This window comes from Platichthys flesus, chromosome 15 (genome assembly GCF_949316205.1).
Source record: "Platichthys flesus chromosome 15, fPlaFle2.1, whole genome shotgun sequence".
NCBI lineage: Eukaryota > Metazoa > Chordata > Actinopteri > Pleuronectiformes > Pleuronectidae > Platichthys > Platichthys flesus.
Window position 1 is genome coordinate 6837294 of NC_084959.1, and position 21711 is coordinate 6859004.

General features: G+C 42.5%; 1 protein-coding gene across 2 annotated transcripts; it reads left to right on the forward strand.

Moving 5' to 3' along the window:
• The first annotated feature begins 452 nt into the window (after positions 1-452).
• Positions 453-20070, forward strand: jakmip2 (janus kinase and microtubule interacting protein 2). 2 transcript variants are annotated; one of them, XM_062405808.1, is made up of 24 exons: positions 453-600; positions 8807-9054; positions 10626-10880; positions 10970-11212; positions 11591-11800; positions 12352-12450; positions 12536-12682; positions 12772-12912; positions 13259-13315; positions 13692-13814; positions 13936-14064; positions 14696-14779; positions 15034-15096; positions 15305-15403; positions 16088-16189; positions 16383-16436; positions 16524-16589; positions 16683-16751; positions 16956-17033; positions 17149-17199; positions 17595-17747; positions 17842-17907; positions 18622-18698; positions 19205-19343. In XM_062405808.1, exons 2-23 carry the CDS (start codon positions 8926-8928, stop codon positions 18670-18672), a joined length of 2469 nt encoding a protein of 822 aa, XP_062261792.1. In that variant the 5' UTR covers positions 453-600; positions 8807-8925; the 3' UTR covers positions 18673-18698; positions 19205-19343. The 2 variants fall into 2 exon arrangements, with proteins under 2 accessions (XP_062261792.1, XP_062261791.1); XM_062405807.1 differs by lacking the exon at positions 18622-18698 and having other exon boundaries at positions 19205-20070.
• Positions 20071-21711: the final 1641 nt, after the last annotated feature.

The window sequence follows — 21711 nt, forward strand, 5'->3', positions numbered from 1 at the left end:
TTTCACTTCGAGATCCATGAGTTATTGTCTGAGCAATTAATGCAATTTAAACCAATCTTTACACTGTCAATAACTCCATATCCTTCAACTTGACTAAATACTGACGTGGGTAATTTGGGTTAAAGTTATAAACTTAATTATTAATCAGAGTTCCAAATGTTTTGATGGTAATTTCATGAGACTTAATCAATAAATTTGCAAACTGTAGCCAGTGCTAGATACAGAGTTGACAGACGGTGCAAAGCAGGTTGTCGTCACATTGCAGGATAATTTCTTCATTCAGCTCATTCCCTTTAACAATTTAACGTAAAGGAGACATGCTGTTATAAAATGTCCCCCCGACGGCCCCCATGTGTGAGCGGCCCTGCGCACTGAGCTGGAGGCGGACTGCGGTGCTGAGACCAGTGAGCTCATCCTGGCTGCACTGGGAGGAGGGCGGGGCTCCAGCATCATCACCACCGGCCATCACCGCTTCATTGTGGGGTTGATGCTGCGATCGGAGCCGGAGGAGAGCGAGAGAAATAAGAAATAACAGGAGCATGCCATGGACACGGCCTCACACCGGTTAGGACGCGACGCACGACGGGACTAGAGGACGAGGTAAGCCGCGGAGATGTGCTTCTCACCAGGCGATGACTAGCGGGCCTGCAGGTTTCGAGTCCCGGCTAAGCGGCGTGACATGCATCGATGCTCGTTTCCAATTCCACCGCCGCACTGACGCCAAACCACAACACCGAAGCGATGACAGCCAGCGTCGTGTATTTTAACGCAGAACCGGGATCTGAGTCCACATTGGGTCGTGTAGCATCGTTGTAGCCTGCATGACGGAAGTGGTCGAGCTCGGCCTACACGAGCCACCCCCCCTTAAACATGATGATCCAGCCCCGGGGATTTTCATCGTCTTGCAGGGGCCTCACACACACGCTTGCACACGACGCATGTTCACAATTCATCGAGCATCATGCACATCTGTGTGCATGTGCATGTGGGTGGTGGTGGTGGCAGCGGCAGGTGTTTGGTTTACATCCCATACTTGTTGTTGCAGTGGAGATTCAGGCTGCTGGTGCTTCAGGTGAATCCAGATGTGCACCGTCTATGTGCATCTTTCAGCCCATCGCACCATCAGCCCTGTGTTTTGGAGAGGATGCTGCGGTGATGTTGCAGAGAGGATGCTCCGGTTGACGGAGGCCTCTGCTCAGCCTGCTCCTGCCTCGGGGTGTCACACTGGCCTGGTTACTCACACACATCACCCCTGCTGGGAAGGCATTTGTCACCCTGTTGTTTTAGGGTCAGCGCAGATGGAGGCTACAGTGACGGCCCCACGAGTTAATAGTTTATAGATTGCTCTTGCAGTCGCAGGTTCCATCCAATTATACCAATCGATAGAGCAAAAGTAATTATTTCACACATAGTATAAATGATCGTGTTTGACATTGTAATCTTGCCCCTCACATCTGCTATGATCAGATTTTTGGTTAATGGTTTAAAGACGATGGTACATTATTTTCTATATCTGCTATCAAGTCATTTTACATTGATGAGGGTTCAATTGATCCATATATTCCCATATCATCATTGGTCCGTCTCATTCTGTAGCTGTTTCGTCAACATTGTAATTTTATACTTCAATTAACGTTTGGATTTTCCACATTACATCAGAAGTGAACAGCTTGAACCAGAAGATCCATGTGGATTTGTTCGATCAATCAAATAGTAAATTGTCATGTACATATAAGGGAAGGCTATATATATATATATACACTTATATATTTGCTCGTGTTTAGAGTGAGATCGTCTAATTTACTTGAACGATACAAACATTCCTTTTGAACATGAAAAACCTGCACCAGATGTGAAGCCAGACCACTGAGATGCTCTTTCCTGAAGTATCTCCAACATTAGTAAATATCTTAATACACAGGGTTGGTGTTTTGACCTGAAATATAATGTAATCCAAAAATCATGCAGGAGAGCCCTGCTGGACTCCAGTTACACTTTGAACCAACTCACATCACGACCGCGTCCCAGACTGATTCCACTTAAGCTGCTCTCGCACATTGGCATCACCGCTGGCATCGATATGACTCCCTTTCGCTGACTGGGTTGCAGAACCCGGATCAGGGAGAGGACAACAAATGGTCCTGAACTGGAAGGTCTTGTTTTCAAGAAAGAAAAACGACCACACCAAACATACAAATTGTGCCCATTGATAAGAGGGCCTCATGTAGAGACCTGCAAATCCAGCGGGTTCATTCATTTGATGTAATATCTTATTGAGTGAAATGTTTTTACATAATATCCAATTGCTCGAGTCACAACCAGATTACAGATTTGGAGATACTTAGTCTTTTGGCATGCAGGTCTAATTCCATTTGACCAAGTGGAGTAACATAAAGCTGTTATCCGAGCTGGGGGACTCTGATACAGTAATCTCGACGTGCTATCATATCTTAACATTAGTGTATTGCATGTAATTTGGTTGCTGCCGTACTGTGAAGCACTTTATGGTTTAGAAACAGACTTTTAATGATAAATCAAACTCTTAATTTGTGCACATTAAATGGCCTTACTTTAATGTTGATGCATTCTCTATAAAATATACTGTGTAGCATTAAACATAGAAATCGTACCATGAATTTATTCAGTCTCATATATATATCAAATAAAAATATATTGAAGTGCAGCACCTTGACTCCAGAATGTTGGTTTCACATCATGTGTCCTCTACATGACTTCAGCCAAAAAAGGGTTTAGAGTAAAGACAAATGCTTGGAAAAAAGAGAGTGAAGAAATAGCAGATTCAAACTCCTAATGTGAACCAGACTTTCATTTCTTGATTCTTTCTCTAACCCTAGGCAGACTGTGGCCTGCACAGTGTTTTCACTGGGTAGTGAGCTACATATGCTAGGTCCAGATATAGAAGAACAAAAACTGGCCCCATTATTTATTTTGGAAAAGAAAAACAGATGAGCCCTCTCAGTGTTGCCTTTTGTTTATGAGCAGAAAGAAGGAAGGATGCCCACTTCCAATCTCCTAAATGTTTGATGTTGATGTAGAACTCGGAGGCGGACTGTTCATTTGTCTCATGACAGTGAATGAGCCACATTTGGCAAAACCAAGTCCTAATCATCGATAAACAGTCTCTAAGTCCTCAGCGACATCAGCAGACGCAGACAGGCACCAGCACAGCTGACGGTTCTTTTCCCTTCCTGCTAGACTCTCTGGAAGACCCAGTGCCTACACTGACCTTTCATGTCTGAGTGGGTCATGGTGCCAGGGTAATTCATGCTGTAGTATTTAATACACACAAGATCCCATTACTACACAAACACTGTGATACACTCGAACGCAACACGGTCATCGCCAGGGCACAGAGCGAAACTGGGCCACTGTGCTCACCAGTGTCTCTGTCTGATTTATCTCCTCAGTCTGCTCAGCAAGGGACTGTCATGTTGTGTGAAGACATCTCCTGCTAACTCGGCCTGCTCGCTACACCAAGCAATAACCCAGTGTAGTACATTATAGAGAAGCACATTAACATCAGTCCAGTTAAAGGTGGGCAACAACACTCCCTGAAGATATCTCAAAACCGTGTATACAGTTTAAAATACTAATATATCTGGCCTTTGAATCTTTGTTTAAACATTATAGAGGTAATGCCATTTCAAACATAGAAGCTACATCTTTATAATATATGAATTTATGAGGTTATGCTTTGATTGCTGTTTGTCCTTAGCAGGATTGCTTTAAATCTACCTAAGCAACTTCCATGGATGGGTTAGGCATAACCAAAGTAAGAACCCATCCACTTTCGCATTGGATCTGGATAAAGGGGTGGATCCGGGTTCTCGAGTGTCTTAGAGTTAGTGTGACTTCAAAGAGTGTGAGGGGGGTGGAGGCATGGCCCGCTTGATATTTTTTCAGAAGAGAACAGTAAGAGAGATTTAGCAAGTCGATCCAGTTCTTTAAACCCCTTCTGTCACGGCCGAGCAATGTCCTCAAATTGGCTCAGACTTATTGGGAGTCGCTATAGAAAATGCTCCTCAGTTTTGTCAGTTGGTTTCTTGTCGGATGGAGTTGTACTGCTCTGCGGTGCCGGGTGTCACACGTAGGGTTTCTGACAGCTACGAGCAGTGTCGTGTAAGTGATTCCTCTTTTTAACTATGGTGTCTCCCAATTTTTTTTAGTCTTTCACTGCTGTTGACGGAAATATTTAGCTTTTGGTGCTGTGCTCTATGCTGGTTGATGTTGAAGGTGTTTTACTAAGTCTTAAAATACATTTGCTTTATGTGATCAATAGGCCTAATTCACACTATCATTGTCTTTTAGCCAATAGTTTCCTTGTTACGGGACTGAATTCATTCCCAAAAGTTGACGAGGAGTTAACTATTAGTGACATCATTGGATTCTACGTGGTTTTCATTACCATTTGTATATTTGTCTGTCAGTATAACCATTGCTCAAAAACCACTGGACTGATTTCCATGACGTTTTGTGGAGGCTTGGGGCTTGATGACGAGTTGGTCCTGATAAATGGGCTGAATCCAATTGTTTCATTTTCCCTTTCTTTAACATGGCAAGATAGGACCATAGACTTGGCAGAGATATGTGCTCTCCAAGTGCACTTACTGAATGTTTTTTTCAACCACTCTGCTATTTCTGAAATGTACAGGAAGATAAAATCGATTAAACGCTGTATGCTGCTGTCAATTTGGATGTCTCACGAGAACCATGGCGTCTGTGGGATGAAGATCGCCAAGACGCTTCTGAGGTTGAATCTCGTTAAGTAGTGTTTCTCCTGCTACAGTAGTGGCAGTAGTAGTTGCTTTAAAGACGCAGTTTCCATTTAAATGTTAAAGGTATCCCCATACATGCCTGTCATTTTAGAAGAGAGGAATTCTGATTAAGCAAATTTCCAAGATATTCCAGCGTAAACAGAAATCCCAGGACATGGAAGGGTTAAGTAGGATTCCATCTGTTTATCTCCACGACCAGGGGACAACCCTGTGAAACTGGCCTCAATCCTGAAACCCTAATTTTTCAAAGAGCAGGGTGATAGATGGAAATTCATACATATATAAAAATGTATATTGAATGTCAGGATAGGTTAGGCAGTTGAGGCTGCATCCGGTGCACGGCCCAGTACTGTGCCTGCGTGTGGGGGTGTTATGGCCAGACAGGGGATTATTTCCCTGTGCAGTATGAAAATTGATGATGACAGTAATCAGATTGAGCTGGGCTCGCAGCAAGTTCATATCTGGCCTCACCCTGCAGAGCAGTATCTGGCTGCCATGGATGGTTTGTAGGTTAACATAGTATTAATAGTCATGGTTGTGTATTCAGCTTAGACGAATATAGATTGGTAATCACAACCCACCGAGTATACCAAAACACAATATTAACGACAAAATAAAATGGCTGCAATTAATAATTGTTTAAAATTGATAAACTGAAATAAATGTCCAATCTGATTTTTCCACATCCAAGGTCAGGACAACCTTTTCTAAACTGAATGTCCAAGCTACAGCAGCTCAGCTTCATTTCTCAATCGACTGTTGCTGTAGCGGAAAAACAGTAACTATAGAGTTTGTCATTGTGACCTGAAATAGACATGTCTGTGTTTGTGTTCACTTTTTTTGAATACCAAACTGAAGAGGCAAACTCCAGCCGTAGCTTGCGTTTGTTGTCCGGGTCATGTAACCTTTAGTGTACTGTACATTGCGTAAGAACATGTTCCACAATGCGGAACAAGGTAACATGTGGTGTTTGTTAAAGGTTACGTACATGTTATTCATTGCCCCGAGGATGCAAATGCATCTCGGAACAAAATCGAATATTTCATGGACACACCTCCTCCCTATCTTCATGGCGGGTGCTGCCTATAGTGTTGCAAAGCCCAGGATAGTGGCTTCGACAAACACAAGCAGAAACACAAGTGAATCAAGTTGCCATTTGAATAGTAGAGCCAACAACATCACATATACAATATCACAATTAGTTTTGCCCACTTCTGGTCTACGCAACATTGTCCTGGTTGCTTGGAGTGGAAACAACTATAAAAACTATAAACCGGCTTCTTTATATCCTTGTGCAGAAAAGAAGTGTCAGGTGGTTAAATGCAGAAAAAATGAATCACTGATGCTTTTTACTAGGTCAATTCCAGCTAATTCATGAGCGGAGTCTAGTCCTATACATTTTAATCCTTTTATTGCGGCAAATACATTATCCATAGATCACAGTCACAGGTTCGACTTAAAGGTTGCTGTAAGTTCAGTGGAAGGACGTGGTCTCGGGGAGAGCAGTATCACTTACAGCAAACACTGTGCATCCAGTTTCAGACAACAAATACCAAAGGATAAAAGCTAAAGTATATTTGAAACGTCAATAACTTCAAACAAATCAGGCTCTGCTGTTTCCTAATGTACAAACCTGTAATGGATTTTGCAAAGACAGGATTTTTTTTTTTTTATAACTTCTTTACCCGCATTACTTCCTTCTAAACAGTATAAACTAGATAGGCCCAGAAAAGGTGGGGGAGAGATCCAGGCAAGGTGGAGATGAATTTAGAAGCTTATACTGAGGAAGGCAATTTCTGCTTCACATTTACACAATTTTTTGTGGATTCCAACACTTAACCCACCCCTCCATAGACATAATGGTGCGTAGATGATGGGCTAATTGTAACTTTTGGATGAACAAAAGCCCTCCTGTTTGACCTTAAGCAGGTCATTGGCTTTCTGTTGACAATACACAAAGAAAAGGCAAATGGTGGGAGAGGACAGATTTAGACTGCATTTACCCAGAAAACCATCTGTTCCACAAAGAACCATCCCTCTGACACAATGATCATGACGATGTCTTCCTCACAATTATTTGAATCATACCACTGGTAGTGAGACCAACATTCTTGTGGCTTCTGGACGCTCACTCTTTGGTTTGGAACCAGAACCTTCAGTACTTCCACAAAATAGCTTAAAATTAGCCACTGCTGTCAATTTATGGTCTATAATTCATATATTTAACTTGTCACTCCGTTCATCACTTTCTCTGGTTGATTGCACTCATCAATTGATTTTATTCAGAAATTTCACTCTGAAGCCTGAAGGTTAAAAGAGTATATTTCAGCACCAGTGTCCCCTCACCATGCTGACGTGAATGAAGTTATTCTGGCTGATGAATAAGCTGGTTTATATTTAACTTCATGGTCCGCCCCCCGAGCAGTCGGAGGATTGATGTTGTTTTGGGATTATGCTTTACACAGTAACCCAAATCTGCTCCTCCATCTGCATGTTCCTTGAACTTGCATCAAACAATTTTTGAGCTCTTTTGTGTTGGTAGTAATTTCTAGCTTAGCATTGCTTTAAAGGCCATAATGCCTTTATTTTGACATTCCTAGTCACAATCATGACATCCCTCCTGAGGTCAGAAAAGCCTCTGTTGAAGACTGTTTAAACAGTGACTGTCTGAGGCCCTTCTGAAACACAGAGGGCTGCTGCAGTCTTGCAGTAGCACCTCTAACCTTTAACGTCACTGTGTTCCGATTTTAAAGAACCTGGTGTTGATTGAGCTTGTTGTTGTGCAGGCCCTGGCTTGTGGTGCCATCCAGATGTTTTACTTTATACTGAAGGGTGTTTCTGCTGTGGGCCAACTGAATGGAAAATACATCTTTCGGGATTGTAAGACCCAGTGGGCTGTAGTGTACAACAGCATCACATCAAGTACAGCCTCCAAAATGAGCCTTAAGTTGAAGTATATTTCACTGCGCAACTTCGTACCAAATAAACCTGCAATGAGTTATAGAAATAAATCTATGTATTTTACAATGTCTTGTGTTGATGAATTGTTTTGTTTTTTTCTTCTGACCTCATCTCTGTGGAACCATTGAATCATCCAGAATTCTTTTGTTAACTCGAAAAAGCATGATAGATGTTATAAATTTCCTTTTTCCCCTCCTATAAAATATATACAAATATCATTAGTTTTCAAATTCTTGAAAGTTTCCTTGATTAGTATGTGATGTATTTTTTTGACTTCAAAGATGCATCAAAGAAGCCGAGACAGAAATTGGTCAAAATTCAAATAAAGTTATCCAATTTGTGCTGCCATGGTCTTTTTATTACTTTAATCGTTCGCATTCAACCAATAATTTGCGCTAAAAGCTTTTGTGAATTTTACTCTCCAAACGGGAGTTGCTCAATTATGTCGCCTGCCCCCCCCCCCCCCCCCCCCCCGAGGTCATTGAAGGTGAAACGAGTCACCAACAGACTTTTATTGTTTCGAGAGGAAGAATCCTTTTGACTTTAGTGATTTTCTGACCTTAACTCTAGTGACACCATGAGGTTGACATTTTGTTTTTTTCAAAAAATGGAAGGATTACCATACGATTTGGAGCAGACAGTATGTTCCCCTCAGTATGAACTCTAACTCCTTCAAATGTAGTTTGTTGACGACTTAATCCCTTCAAACCTACTGACGGACCCACTGGCCTCAGCTACTCTCTATGTGCGTTAGCATGTAACTTATTTTGGATTTAGTGTTGTCTACACATAAAATTCATAACAGTGAACAGTGCATAATGCCTGCTCAACATTAGCATGTTAACATTGTCCTTTTTAACTTGTCAGCATTGTATAGAACCTTAGTGCAACGTGGCTGTAACCAAGGAATTAAAACCAACAATCATCGAGTTATTATTCTCGATCTGTCTTCTTTCTCTGTTACCACATTTAAACTCATGCACTCGATTAGATCACCTCTGTATTCTGTGCTACGTCTAAGTTTTTCTCTCTCTGTCTCTCCCCCCCAGCCCTTTTGTCTGACAGGAGAATGAGGAAGAGGAGGATCTGGAGAACGTAGGAGCACCTCGGAAAGTTACTGTCCAGTCTCAATGAAAGCATCGGAGGAGACTGACTAGTTTTTGACTCAATGGCCAAGAAAGGGCGTACGAAGGGCGAGAAGCCCGAAGCGCTCATCTCTGCCCTGCAGGCAGCCAATGAGGATCTCAGGTCCAAGCTGACGGACATTCAGATAGAGCTTCACCAGGAAAAATGCAAGGTACTGTACAGCATAACTTAATAACCCAAAATACTTAAAAGTGACTCACACATTGGCTCATTAATTAAAAAAACAAGTTTATTAAAGTATTTTAATACTTATAACAGAATTCAACCTGCTCACATCACAAATCATGTGTAACATCTTTATGTTGAGATGTCTTCCTACATTAAACTATAATATATTGCCGAAGGAGTTTATATAACATATTATAACACATTCTAAGTATTATGCCTCTGCCAATATCAATCTTTATTCCCTTTGAAGTATGCTGATGACCTTAAATACAGACATTGTACATAAGACACATGTACAGAAATAAACGTTTGAATTAGTTTCCTTTGTGTTATTTGACATTATCATGAGTTTGTGCTAAATTGAGTTAAGGGCATTCGTCCAATTCTAAAGGGGAAATTTCACCTTTGAATGTTTGCCCTGAGTTTAACACGCTCGCTGTTCTATCTGAGGAATCTGAATCCTGATGCTAAAACTTCCCAGCGCTTACCGACTAATGGGCTTAACTGTTGTATTCCTGGGAACCGTGTGAGTGCAGAGAGCTGTCAAGGTCCATAAGGGGCTTCAAGTAAAAGGTCCTCACACCATAAGCCATTTTGTCATTTTCCTCATTCCATGTATACGTTTGCTTTATAGATAGATAGGTTTGCTTTTTCACAGGCTGAATAATTTGAAAGTTTCAATTCATATCCATGGAACGGTCGAGCTCTGAATTGCTGTCTTGGCACATTCGGTGTCCCTGTGGCCCTGTGCTCTCGCAGACTTGACGTGATGAGGGTGACCATGTCTTGGAACAGGTCACATGTCTGTGAGGGTTGGTTCTGCGTGTCGGCAGGGTGGACATTTGGTCTCAGCCTTTTTTCTGAAGGTTGTAGGAGGACTACAGACAACCAGAGAGAACAGACACTCAAGGCTGAAAAAGACCTGTTGGGATTAAAAATAAATATTTAATTTGAGTTTTAGTTTCTCTTAAACATTTTTAAGATTTAATGATCCCTCCCACCTTATACCTGAAATCAAGCTTACACATTTACGTTGATGTAATATACAATATAAATAAAATATACCCTTTAAACTCCTTTAAATCGATTACACATAAATAAAGACTCAAATAAAGTTAAACCATGTTTGTAAGCAAGTGAATTATACTTGTTGTAGTGGAAGTTTTTTGGAAGCTGGTGAAAGTAGAACTTAGGCAGCAGCTGGTGTCTTATGCAGAACATTTTAATGTAGACTTGCATCAATGGGACCAGCAGGTGAAACAATATACAAACGCCAACAGAGAAAAATTAGCAATTGTCCCCTCCTTAGTCTGAAGATGTCTCCCACAGCATCCCAGTATTGCCACTGGTGTCCCAGTATTGCCACTGGTGCTACAATGTACTGCTAGTTGGCCCTTTATCTATAACCTGACCTTGGGTATTGCCTGGAGAGAGAACGGAGTATGTGTGGAATTAAACTGGAACTCATAATGGTGCTGTACAGATGTAATATGTGAGGATGGTAAAAAAACAGTGGTAACATAACCTCATTCCTCTCTCCTCTTCACGCCAAAGGTGAGCAAGCTGGAGCGCGACAAGGTGCAGGAGGTGAAGCGGGTGAAAGAGCAGGAGCAGCACCGTCACACCGCCACGTTGACAGAGCAACGGGCCAAGTGGCACGAGGAAAAGCAGAAGGAGCTCCAGGCTCTCAGGGAGAACCTGACCCGGCAGCATGAGCAGGAGCTGGCCCGCCACGCCAAAATCAAAGACCAGGAGAACCAGAGGCTGAAGGCGGCACTGAGCGCCATGCGCGACGGCAGCGGAGAGAAGGTGAGGTTAAGGCATTGAGGGGGAAGTTCACGTTCCTGAATACATTAATACAAAATAAAAAATAATCTGACTAACTCCGTTGTGTTCAGGTGCGCACCGCTCTGACGATGGAAGCCAAAGAGGAGGCGCGTCGCTTCTTTGACCAGGAGAGAGTGAAGCTCCTGCAGGAGATACATGAGCTGAAGAGCGTTAAGAAGCAGACCGACGAGGCCCTGAGCAACATGATCCAGTCCGACAAGATGAAGGCCGGGGACCTGCGCTCCGAGCACCAGCAGCACCAGGAGCAGATCTCCAAGATCAAGTGGGACTGCGAGAAGGACGTCCGCAGACTGGTACCGAATACTACAATACTGAATACTTAAATGTATTGTTATCGCCTCTGGCCCGTTGTCACCTGGGATTTGATTCAGTCCCCCAGTGACCTGCTAAAGTTTCGACGATATAGCTGATCAATATATGATGAGGAATTATCTTTAAGTTCATTATTTAGGGAAATAATATTTCAGCCGTTAAGGTTGTGCGTAAAAATTAGGAGCCAGACATTGAAAATATTTGGTATTTATACATAATAAGTGACTTAAAGAGTTAAAATAATAACTGTTCTTGTCTTTCTATAAGATTGTTGGTAGACTGGCACCTGAAAAATTGACCCACCAAGAAAAATCTGCAATTTCTTAACCACACCACTGTTTCTCTCTCCTTCCCTGCAGGTGGATGAAATCAAATCTAAAGACCGCACCATCTTCTCTATGGAGAGGGAACTGGAGTCGACATCAGGGTACCTACAGAAGCTGCAGCTTCAGAAGGACTTGCTGGACGATCAGCTCTTCCTCGTCAAGGAGGCCGAGTGCGGCCTGGGAAGCCCGAAGAGAGAGATCCCAGGCAGAGCTGGAGACGGAGCCGAGCACTGCGGCAGCCCGGTAAGAAGAGCCAGGACATGTTTCATGCTCACGCTGCTTAATCTTTCAAAGAACTGATATCAATCAGGTGATTTGAGATCATAAAGCCTTAATCTCTCTCTTTGTAGCTGAGGTGTCAATATTCCGTTCGTTTTAATAGACGAAGAACCCACAACACATTTAAAGGCAATAGACCCAAAGCCCTAATAACACAGAAAAAGAAGTCAACTCGTGAACTGAATCTCCAGATTTAGATTTAACTTTCTATTCTATTAAATTCACTGCCCTAGATATCCGAGCACAATAAAGTACAAGTTATTTGGCTCGGAGCAGATGTACTAATTTCAATTTTTATTTATTCTTAGTAGCTTCTTACAACTTTCTAGTTCCTAATTTCCCAACTCCACATTAGCTGATTTCGTAGTTTTGGTTCAAATAACAAAATATTGATCACAGTAAGTAACCGTTGCACTGACCTTTGGTTACAAAGTGCATCATTCCATTGTTTGTACTGTGAAGATTGTTCTTCTATCTTCTTCACCTGGTGACAGTTGTTGTCTGGTTCATTTCAGGACATGAGGAGAAACCAGAGGCGCGTTGCTGACCTCAACTCGACTATACGCAAACTGGAGGACCGCAACTCGCTGCTGGTCGACGAGAGGAACGAACAAGTATGATCAAAATAATTGTTTTGTTGTTGTTGCTTTTCACCTCCCTCATGTTGGCCACCACTTAACATGTCCCTGTGTCCACCAGCTGAAGAGAGTCCGAGAGTCGGAGAAGCAGTGCAAGCCCCTGCTGGAGAAGAACAAGCTGCTGAATAAGAGGAACGATGACCTGACCCAGACCATCCAGAAGCTGGAGGAGAGACTCAAGATCCTGGCCAAGGAGAACATGGAGATGGTCAGTCACAAAGTCACGTCAGCAACATTAATTTTGTAAGAGGGACAGATGGATGACGTGAGAGGTTTTCTGTCTTTGCGTCTCTGCAGAAGGACAAGATCAGCTCACATCCTCCACTGAAGAAGCTCAAGTCTCTAAACGACCTGGACCAAGCCCATGATGACCAGGAAATAGCCTTTCTCAAGCTCCAAGTCCTGGAGCAGCAAAACATGATCGACGAACTGACCAGGGTACATTCTTTTTTTAAATTTATTATAAGCTGAGGGTGCAAATTAACATTTTTTAATTAAGGTTTTCTCTGGTGTGGACATTAGCTCTGTCGGATCCCAGCAGGAAGGTTTCTGCATCAAATCCACATGTTTCCCCGTGTCTGTGTGTTTCTTCTTCTCTGTGAATGATGTGTTTGAACATCTGTTTGTCCTTTGGTCCACAGTTTTGATCTTCAACAGCTTATTTCTGTGAGGTTGAGATTTTGGTTTGTCTTTTATTTAGTTTGAATAGATGAGAAAGAAAAGGACAAGTCAGTCTCACAGTCGTGTGTCATCTCTCTTTGCATTTGTCTTTTGTTTTTTCCAGGATCGTGAAAAACTACTAAGAAAGAAAAGGCATAAAAGAAGTTCCAGGCCAATAAAGGTAAAAATAATTGAACATGTCAGGGGCCTTTTATCCTAAGGTGCACAAAGCTTATTAAAAAGTAATATGATTATATCAAAGACTCCTTATCGTGATGGTATTAATATTTAACCACATTAGAGGTTGCACAACTCGGATAAAACCACAATTACCATCGCAATCTGCAGAGGTGCGAGTACAACTGGCTTCTAAAAGGGATTATGAGGAGGATGTTACCCTCAAAACAAGCCCAGGATTATTTGAGAAACCAAGGACATGAGAGAAAGTTTTAATATAACACATAAGAGTGAGGACATAGACAACTCTGTTTCCTGAGGTGATGTGAACCAGGCATAGTGATTGTTGGACTTCATCTGGAACTCTTTCCTTTCTGCAGAGGCACATCGTGGTAGATACGTTCTTCGGATACGACGAGGAGTCCATGGACTCCGAGACGTCCTCGGTGGCTTCGTTCCGGATGGACAGAACTCCTGCTACTCCTGATGAAGACCTGGATCAGGTGAGCGCTCCCCCTTGTGTCCGTCACTGAGAATGTGTCCTTTATCCTTTATCATTCCTATATCACCCCGCTGCATCCCCGGCGTCTAAAGCTGTGTGTCTGTGGGTGTGTGTCGAACAAGGGTCTAGCCAATGAGGAGTCGGAGCTGCGTTTCCGTCAGCTGACCAGGGAGTACCAGGCCTTACAGCGAGCCTACGCCCTGCTGCAGGAACAGAAGGGAGGCATCCTGGATGCTGAGATGGAAGCTAAGGTACAAACATGGCTCAGTCATCATATATCAGAAAAACCTGGTAACATAAAGCTCTAAAAAATAGAGAAACAGCTGTTTCTGAAACTTTAAAGATATTTTTACCCACGCTGACTTGGCTAGGCAATCCCTTGACAGTCCCTGTTGTAAGGTACAGTTTGTATATGTATTAATTGTTTTTATAAGGTCATAGTACAGACACAGAATGTTTATGTTTGTGTCATATGGCTGCAAATAAGGTTGTGGGAATTGAGGTAATTTATTCAGCTTGTTTCAGCTTTAAACCGGAAACACTGATACTACCACATGATTTAATAATAAGTGTTGTCATGTATTTGTTATGAGAGGGGTCTCATGAGGTGAGACTCATCCTAGTATGTTTTGTGGCGTTTCATCTTTATTGCTCAGTGTAATGCAGAGGAAGTCGGAGTGGTTTGTTGTGTGAGAAACCCAAACTCATGCAGCTTCAACTGCACCAGGTTGCTCTCCTGTGCAGCAAGAGAATAACCTGACACATCTGTAGCAACACATTAACAGCTCATGTACGAAGCAATGTTCAGCTCAAGTTCTTGCAAATCTGTGGAGAGAGGCCGGGCTCTATTTGCCTTTAAGAGTCTGTTCTGTCACGTTTCAGGCTCAGGAGCAGCTCCATGCAGACGTTCTCAGGTACAAAGCCAAAATAGAGGACCTGGAGAAGGAACTGACCCTGAGGGGACAGGTAGGACACACAATCACTCACATATACACATGGGGGAAGATCAAATATGATATGTGTTTAATTTCTAAAAGCTTAATTATTTTTATATGGGTTCAAATGTGTGAGAATATCGATAAAGGTTTGACTGTCAGCATCGTGGGGCTGAGGGTGGTCAGGTTTTCTTGTTCTCAACATATCAAGATATATTTTTGCTTTTTTTATTTAATAGTATTAGTAATTAAACATCAACTGTTTGTGTGTGTGTCCTGTGACAGGACTCCAAATGGGTGGAGGAGAAGCAGCTCTTCTTACGAAGGAATCAGGAGCTTTTAGACAAGGTTGGACTTAGTTTGTTTTCCAATAATCAAACATTAAAATATGGAGATGATAATAATAATCAAAGGAAAATGAAGTGTATTAAATAATCATTGTTTTGAGCTGTGATCAGATTATTTCTTCCTTATAATAATTCCTTGATGATTTGCTGAAAACCTGTGTGTTTAAGCGTCAATAACCTGTCGGCACTTATTCTTCATCCATGTCCAGATGGATAAGTTGGACTCTGAGAGCAGTCGGCAGCAGCAGGAGCTTCAAGACTCCAGAGACCAGAATGAGCTGTTGGAGTTCCGGATACTGGAGCTCGAGGTGAGTTTCATGCTAAGCCTCCGTTACCATTGCATCAAAAAACAATCCTGCCAAAGAGATCCGAAAAATTCCACACTGAGCTCAACATCCTTTCAAATCTGTATAGCTCAATAAATGAGTCTAGTGGAGACAGTCTAGAAAATGTCTGATAATATTTAATGGTTTATTTTTATCTATTTCGTAAAGAGATTCTGTTTAAAGTAAATTCAACCAAAATCTGTAACAGATCAGATTTTGGCTTAAGTTTGAACTATCTTCCAGCTGCAGTGATCGGATTTGCTGATTCATGCACAAACACATTCTTCGGATGAAGAACAGATACATGTTCTATAGAGAGGGTGTACGGTGCCACCTAGTGAGCACACAGGGCAAGGGGTTACTCGGATGCGTTCTGTGCAATGTTGAGTTGAACTGGTGCTAAATTGCTTTGAATTTGAAACCTTTACTATTGCTCTCAGGTGTTTGATGCAGCATCAGCAGTTTGTCTTGAAAACTGAAACATCTTCGGTCGTTTACCGTACGATATGTTTTAAACCTGACATAAAGTGAATCAAGGTGATCGGTCTGAAGATACAGTTTAATCCAGGCCTGCTACAGAGTCGAGGGAGAATGACTCGTGATGAGAGATTAAACAAATTACCCTTATTAGCGCTGTATGATAAATGTGCTTTTCTCTTGCTGTAGGAGCGTGAGAGGAGGTCGCCTCCGTTCAACCACCTGAGGATGCATCCGTTCTCTGAGGGAGTCAGCGCTCTCCAGATCTACTGCATGAAGGAGGGGGTGAAGGTACACAGCGGAAATCCTTCTTCTGCTTTATCGTCGATAATTATCTTGAAGTAGAGCAGGTTTTACTTATCTGGCTAGTACACGTCCTGCAGTTTTCAGAGCTGAAGTAAAATATATAGATAGGAAGGCAAATATTTATAAGAATTCAATAAAAGTTAAGTTTCTTCTTGATTTTCACTTCTTCTCCTCACAGGATGTGTGCATACCAGATCTCATCAAACTGCTCGACATCCTGGGAGACAACGGGGTAATTCCTATGGATTTTAATATGTCATTCTGTGATGCTGTAACAGGCACATTATTAATGAGTTTAATTGTTTTTCCTTTTGTATAGAACTTAAGGAATGAAGAGCAAGTGGCCATTATACAGGCCAGCACTGTTCTCTCACTGGCAGAAAAGGTACATTTCGGAAATATATCAGATCATGTTAAATAACACACAGAAGATTTCTGGGCTGACTCGACCCGTGTTTTGCTGTGTGTCGCCCACTAGTGGATTCAGCAGATAGAGGGGACGGAGGCAGCACTTCACCAGAAGATGATCGACCTGGAGATCGAGATGGTGAGTCACAACCGGAAACCGCATGTCGATCAGTAAACATACACAATCATGATGACTAATATTTATGGTTCCGCTGGAGAAAACACTTTTTGCACTTCATTGCTTTCCAGACATGTGCAGTAAATGTGTCTGGCAGGGCTCATTCACTAGTTCTCTGCTCTTGGTAACTAGCCTAAACATCTGCAATCTTCTAATTCTGTGCAGGAGATGTTCTGTAAACAGAAAGGTTATCTAGAAGAAGAGCTGGACTACAGAAAACAGGCCCTGGACCAGGCCTACATGGTACGTGAGCATGCCTGTGTGTTAACCCGTCATGTACACATCACATTAGGCAGCCCATATTTTTAAGTATGTGACATTAAAGTTAATAACATCCCTTCTCTTCTTCTCTCAACAGCAAATCCAGGAGTTGGAAGCTACGTTGTACAACTCCCTGCAGCAGGACAAGGTTGTTTTAGTCTCAATTTCACAAAATATCTTTTCAGGAAGGTGCTATGTGCAGCCAGGTGTCCAAAGCCAGCAATGTTAGTTGGACTTGGAACACTTGGACCACTTCTGTGCATGAGACGAGTTCTGATAGAAAGGTGTTTATAGCATGTTGTTAACATTGAGAAATCATTTCAAATCTTTTGACTGGAACGCAATGAGCTGCCAGGTGACTATTTTCATCTGGGTGCAAATAGATAATAATATTCAAACTGTCATCTTTCAAATGAAGATTATAACTAGTGCTAAGAAATCCAGTATTAAACTCCTCTAAGACTTCTAGAAGGATTAAAGCGTCTTTTGAGAGTTCTTATAAACTCATCGTGGTTCCTGCTCTGCCTGACTTGCTCCTCCCAGGTGATAAAGTACGGCGAGCCTCTGGATGAGCATCAGCGGGACGAGCTGCGGACGGCGGTGGAGAAGCTGAGGAGGCAGATGCTGAGGAAGAGTCGCGAGTTCGACTGCCAGATCCTCCAGGAGAGGATGGAGCTGCTGCACCAGGCACACCAGGTCCGTCTGCGTCACACCAGCGATAGAGGATTCTGGATGTTCTGCAACCAGGAAACACATTTGTGACCTTTTTCTCTCTCTGGATTTTTTGTAGAGAATTCGTGACCTCGAAGACAAGACGGAAATCCAGAGGAGGCAGATTAAAGATCTGGAGGAAAAGGTATGTTTGGTGCGAACGATAATTAAAGATCAGCAGCTGCAACGTAAAACTCACAATAAAAGGCTTAAAATTGTTAGTTTTAAGAGGTCGTCACATTTAAGGCTATTTTCCCCTAAAAACTGTGGAATCAATGTTGAATTTAACTTAGAATTTTGAGGAAATGGGAATAACAGGGTTCCTACGGTCATGGAAAACCTGGAAAAGTCGTGGCATTTTAATATGTGTTTTTCCAGGCCTGGACAAGTCATGGAAAAAAAATCATATCCCAAAAGTTTAGGAAAAGTCATGGAAATTTGTTATATTCATATTTTCATGTCGTTCATTTACACTGAGTTTTAAATAATTCATAAGCTTTTAAAGAAATACGCTCAAAATGTAAGCAGTTATACTTCATTTCAAGGTATACTGTATGCCTTAGAATTCTCATTGTTAGTTTGAATACTACATTATGTCACTTTTTCGAGATTTCACAAAATGTTCTGTCATGGAAATTTGGTTTAAAGTTATTGAAAAGTCAAGAAAATCCATTGGTCAAAATGTGTATGAGCCCTGGAATAAGGAAAACAACAACCTACAATATGAGTATTATCCAGATATAAGGTTCAGTTCCAGTTTCTCTATATCTGTTCCTGTCTGCTAACATACCTTGAGTGTTCCTCTAATCCTCTCACTGTTTCTTCTGCTCTTCCTTCATTTCTTTCTCTCTTCCCACAGTTTTTGTTTCTGTTCTTGTTCTTTTCTCTTGCCTTTATCCTTTGGCCTTGAAGTCTTTGGCGTGTCCCGTAGCAGAGGTGAGTCCCGAGGGCTTCGAAGTAGAAAGTTCAAACCGCCGCCCTCCCTCCTCTGGACCTCGGTCAAATAGTTTCCCTTTTAAAGCGGAACCGGCACGGCGAGTGTTCTCGATTCTGGGCGGCTGCCAAACTCAAACGTGGGAACACTCAGGCTGCTCCGCGTGAATCGGCCTCGACAAGTAGTCAGAACTGTGAAAACCTCCCGATATGGACGTCTGACCTTTTAGAATAACTAGGAATGCTTAATTTTAGTTGATATTTAATTTAATTTAATTTCGGGATTTGCACCTAATCTCATTTAAATGAAGACAAATTTGAGTAAAATACTGTCCTGGTTTGACCCTGGTCTGCAGCCTCTCTCGCCGACACACTTTAGTTATTTAGTCACATCTGATGTTTTAACCCATGTTTACTCTCATTCGTGTTCTTTTTAAGTTTTGTAAATAGTTGTGACTGTTGTGTTTCGCTTCGTGACTCCTCTGCCTCCCTCTGTGTGCCGCTCTCAGGTGGTGTGTCGGCGTGGAGGTCTCCTTCGTGACCACAGTGTTATTTATTTTCTGGACCAGCGTGGAACCGTGTGTGTAGCAGTGGCTGCTGGTGTCACTACATCAGTGGCTGCTGTCAGTGTAAGGTGGATGTGTCGTGCGTTGGCCGTGGATGTTCACACTTCAGATTTACTTTTTCTTCTTCTTGTGTTTTTTATGAAATGGGCACGGGGGTTCTCAGGACGCTGCCCTGGACGATCTACTTTTTAAAGCCGTGTTGGACATTACACATCTCTCCAATCAGCTGGGAGTACTGCAACAGACACACAACTAGAACATATACACTTACAGACGCAAACAGACAGGTTACGGACAGGCATGCGGAAACAGAAGCATGCAGATGCACACACACACACACACACACACACTCACTCACACTCGACACACACATATGCTTTGACAAATCCAAACCAAAGCCTGGGAAATGCTCTCTCTGCCATGCAGGGTAATGATATGTCATTCACAGCCATTTAGCCACAGTGGGGACATAAGTGAGACAGAAGAACTCACAGACAACGAGGAAAACAAAAACCACCGGACCACAAACCTCTCCTAGTCTCTCCTCTTCATTCCTTTACCTTTCAAACCGGGGAGGACATTATTCAGGAGTGAAAAAACCTCTCGGCGAAATCGAAGCGAGCCGAACTCAGGGCCCTTGGGTGCCGGGGCAGCTTGAACAGTGCTGGTCTCGGGTCTGGTTGTGATGAGGAACACTCCGGACTCACCGGCTGGCCCAGGACGGTGCTCTACACACCAAACTGCCCGGAGTTTACACCCTGGAAAAAGACAGACGTGCACTGCAGAGGCTGGTGTGTACAGACACTAAAGTATAAGGGGTGGGGGGGGGGGGGGGGTAGAGGACACTCAGGGGGACATGGCTTCTCCGGACACAAATTGAGCGAAAAGATGTCAAGCTCTCCGATTCAGCTTCACTCCACCTGGATCTTCACCGAAAAAGATTATCTACAGATTATCAAACCGCTTCTTCTCGAGTTCCAACGGACTGTTTACTGTCTCTTTTATTTTTTACAGCTCCCGCCAACCTGATACTGTGTCTCACGATTTCCACTGAGAAAAACAAATCCCTATTCTGTACTCTAATATATACATTTGTTGATATGTAAATGAATGATTTTACGTAGTCTCCCCCCCCCCCCCTTTTTTTATTTCTGTAAATAGTTTCTTTTCCTCTCTGAAGCAGCTTGAACAGTTGACGTAAGTGACTTTAATTGCTCTGTTTCATTGTGGTGACGGCTGCAAAGATCAATTTAATTTCCTTCAATTATAAAACTGAAGAGTCGTTGGAATATGAATGTGGAATACTGGAATATTTTTCCTCCCCCGTTCCCCTTGTGTTCCCCTCCCTCTCTCCCACATGCAGTATACTGGGTTCTACTGTTCCATCTGTGGTGGCTCTTGGTGACCAGCAGGTGTCGCTGTCATCACCCAGGGCCACTCTAAAATTGCCCTTTAATTAAAGAGACGAGATCTTTAAAACAACTTGTAAATACTTTCCGAGCAACGTTCAAAATGATCTTCATCCAATCGGGTCGGCTTTAATTTTGTCATCAGTGATGTCGAGTCCAAGTACAAAATCATTTGAAATTTGATGTAACAGAAGAAAAAAAACATGATTTCAGCCATAATATTGCAGGTTCTCCCCTCGAGCCATCTTTTTTTACTAACCAAAATGTGTTTGATACTAACGCTCATCTTTTACTACACATCACTGACCGTGCCGACGTCCAGCCGCCACAGAAGGAAACAGGAGAAAGTGAGTGCAACACTACACCCGCTCCACTTCTCTCCTGACGAGCCTGTAGTCCCTGCAATATTTACAATCCGCTTGTTCCCTGTGTACCCGAGCAGGTGCATCTGCCACCACAGCCCCCCCCCCCCCGTCTGGCTCCACTCACAGGTCCAGGGCGGCGCCGCTCGGTGGCGTCTCATTACAAGGTGACCACGACCCGCTCACTTCAACTCACCGAGGGGAAGGACGGAGACTATTTTTGTGCAAACTCAGCAAAACGATGCAGTTGCCTTAAAAGATCTTTCCCCTCTCGTCTCCGCTCGTATGTTCCTTTGTAACAGTTGTTTTTTCTCAGGCGGTTGATTTATCATGTAATGTATTGTGTATATATTTATATATATATTTTGTTTTTATTTCACAGAGGATGTTTTTTTTTTTATTTAAATCTTTACCCCGTCTGTCTTCCAATGAGAATTTAACCCCAAACCCTTCTATGGCCTAGATTATTAAATAAAATGTACAAAAGGAGAAATGCTGTTAACAATAAAAAAAAATGATGGCTTTGACGTTGAAGGTTAAATCGTCATCTTTTCATGTTTTATCACAGGGACGATGAGTAAAGTTGATGTTGAGCACATAGAACTGTCAGCATTGTGAAGAACAGGAGTTTAAATTAGAAGCAATTCATTGGAATCTTCCAGTTCAAAATGAAATATTA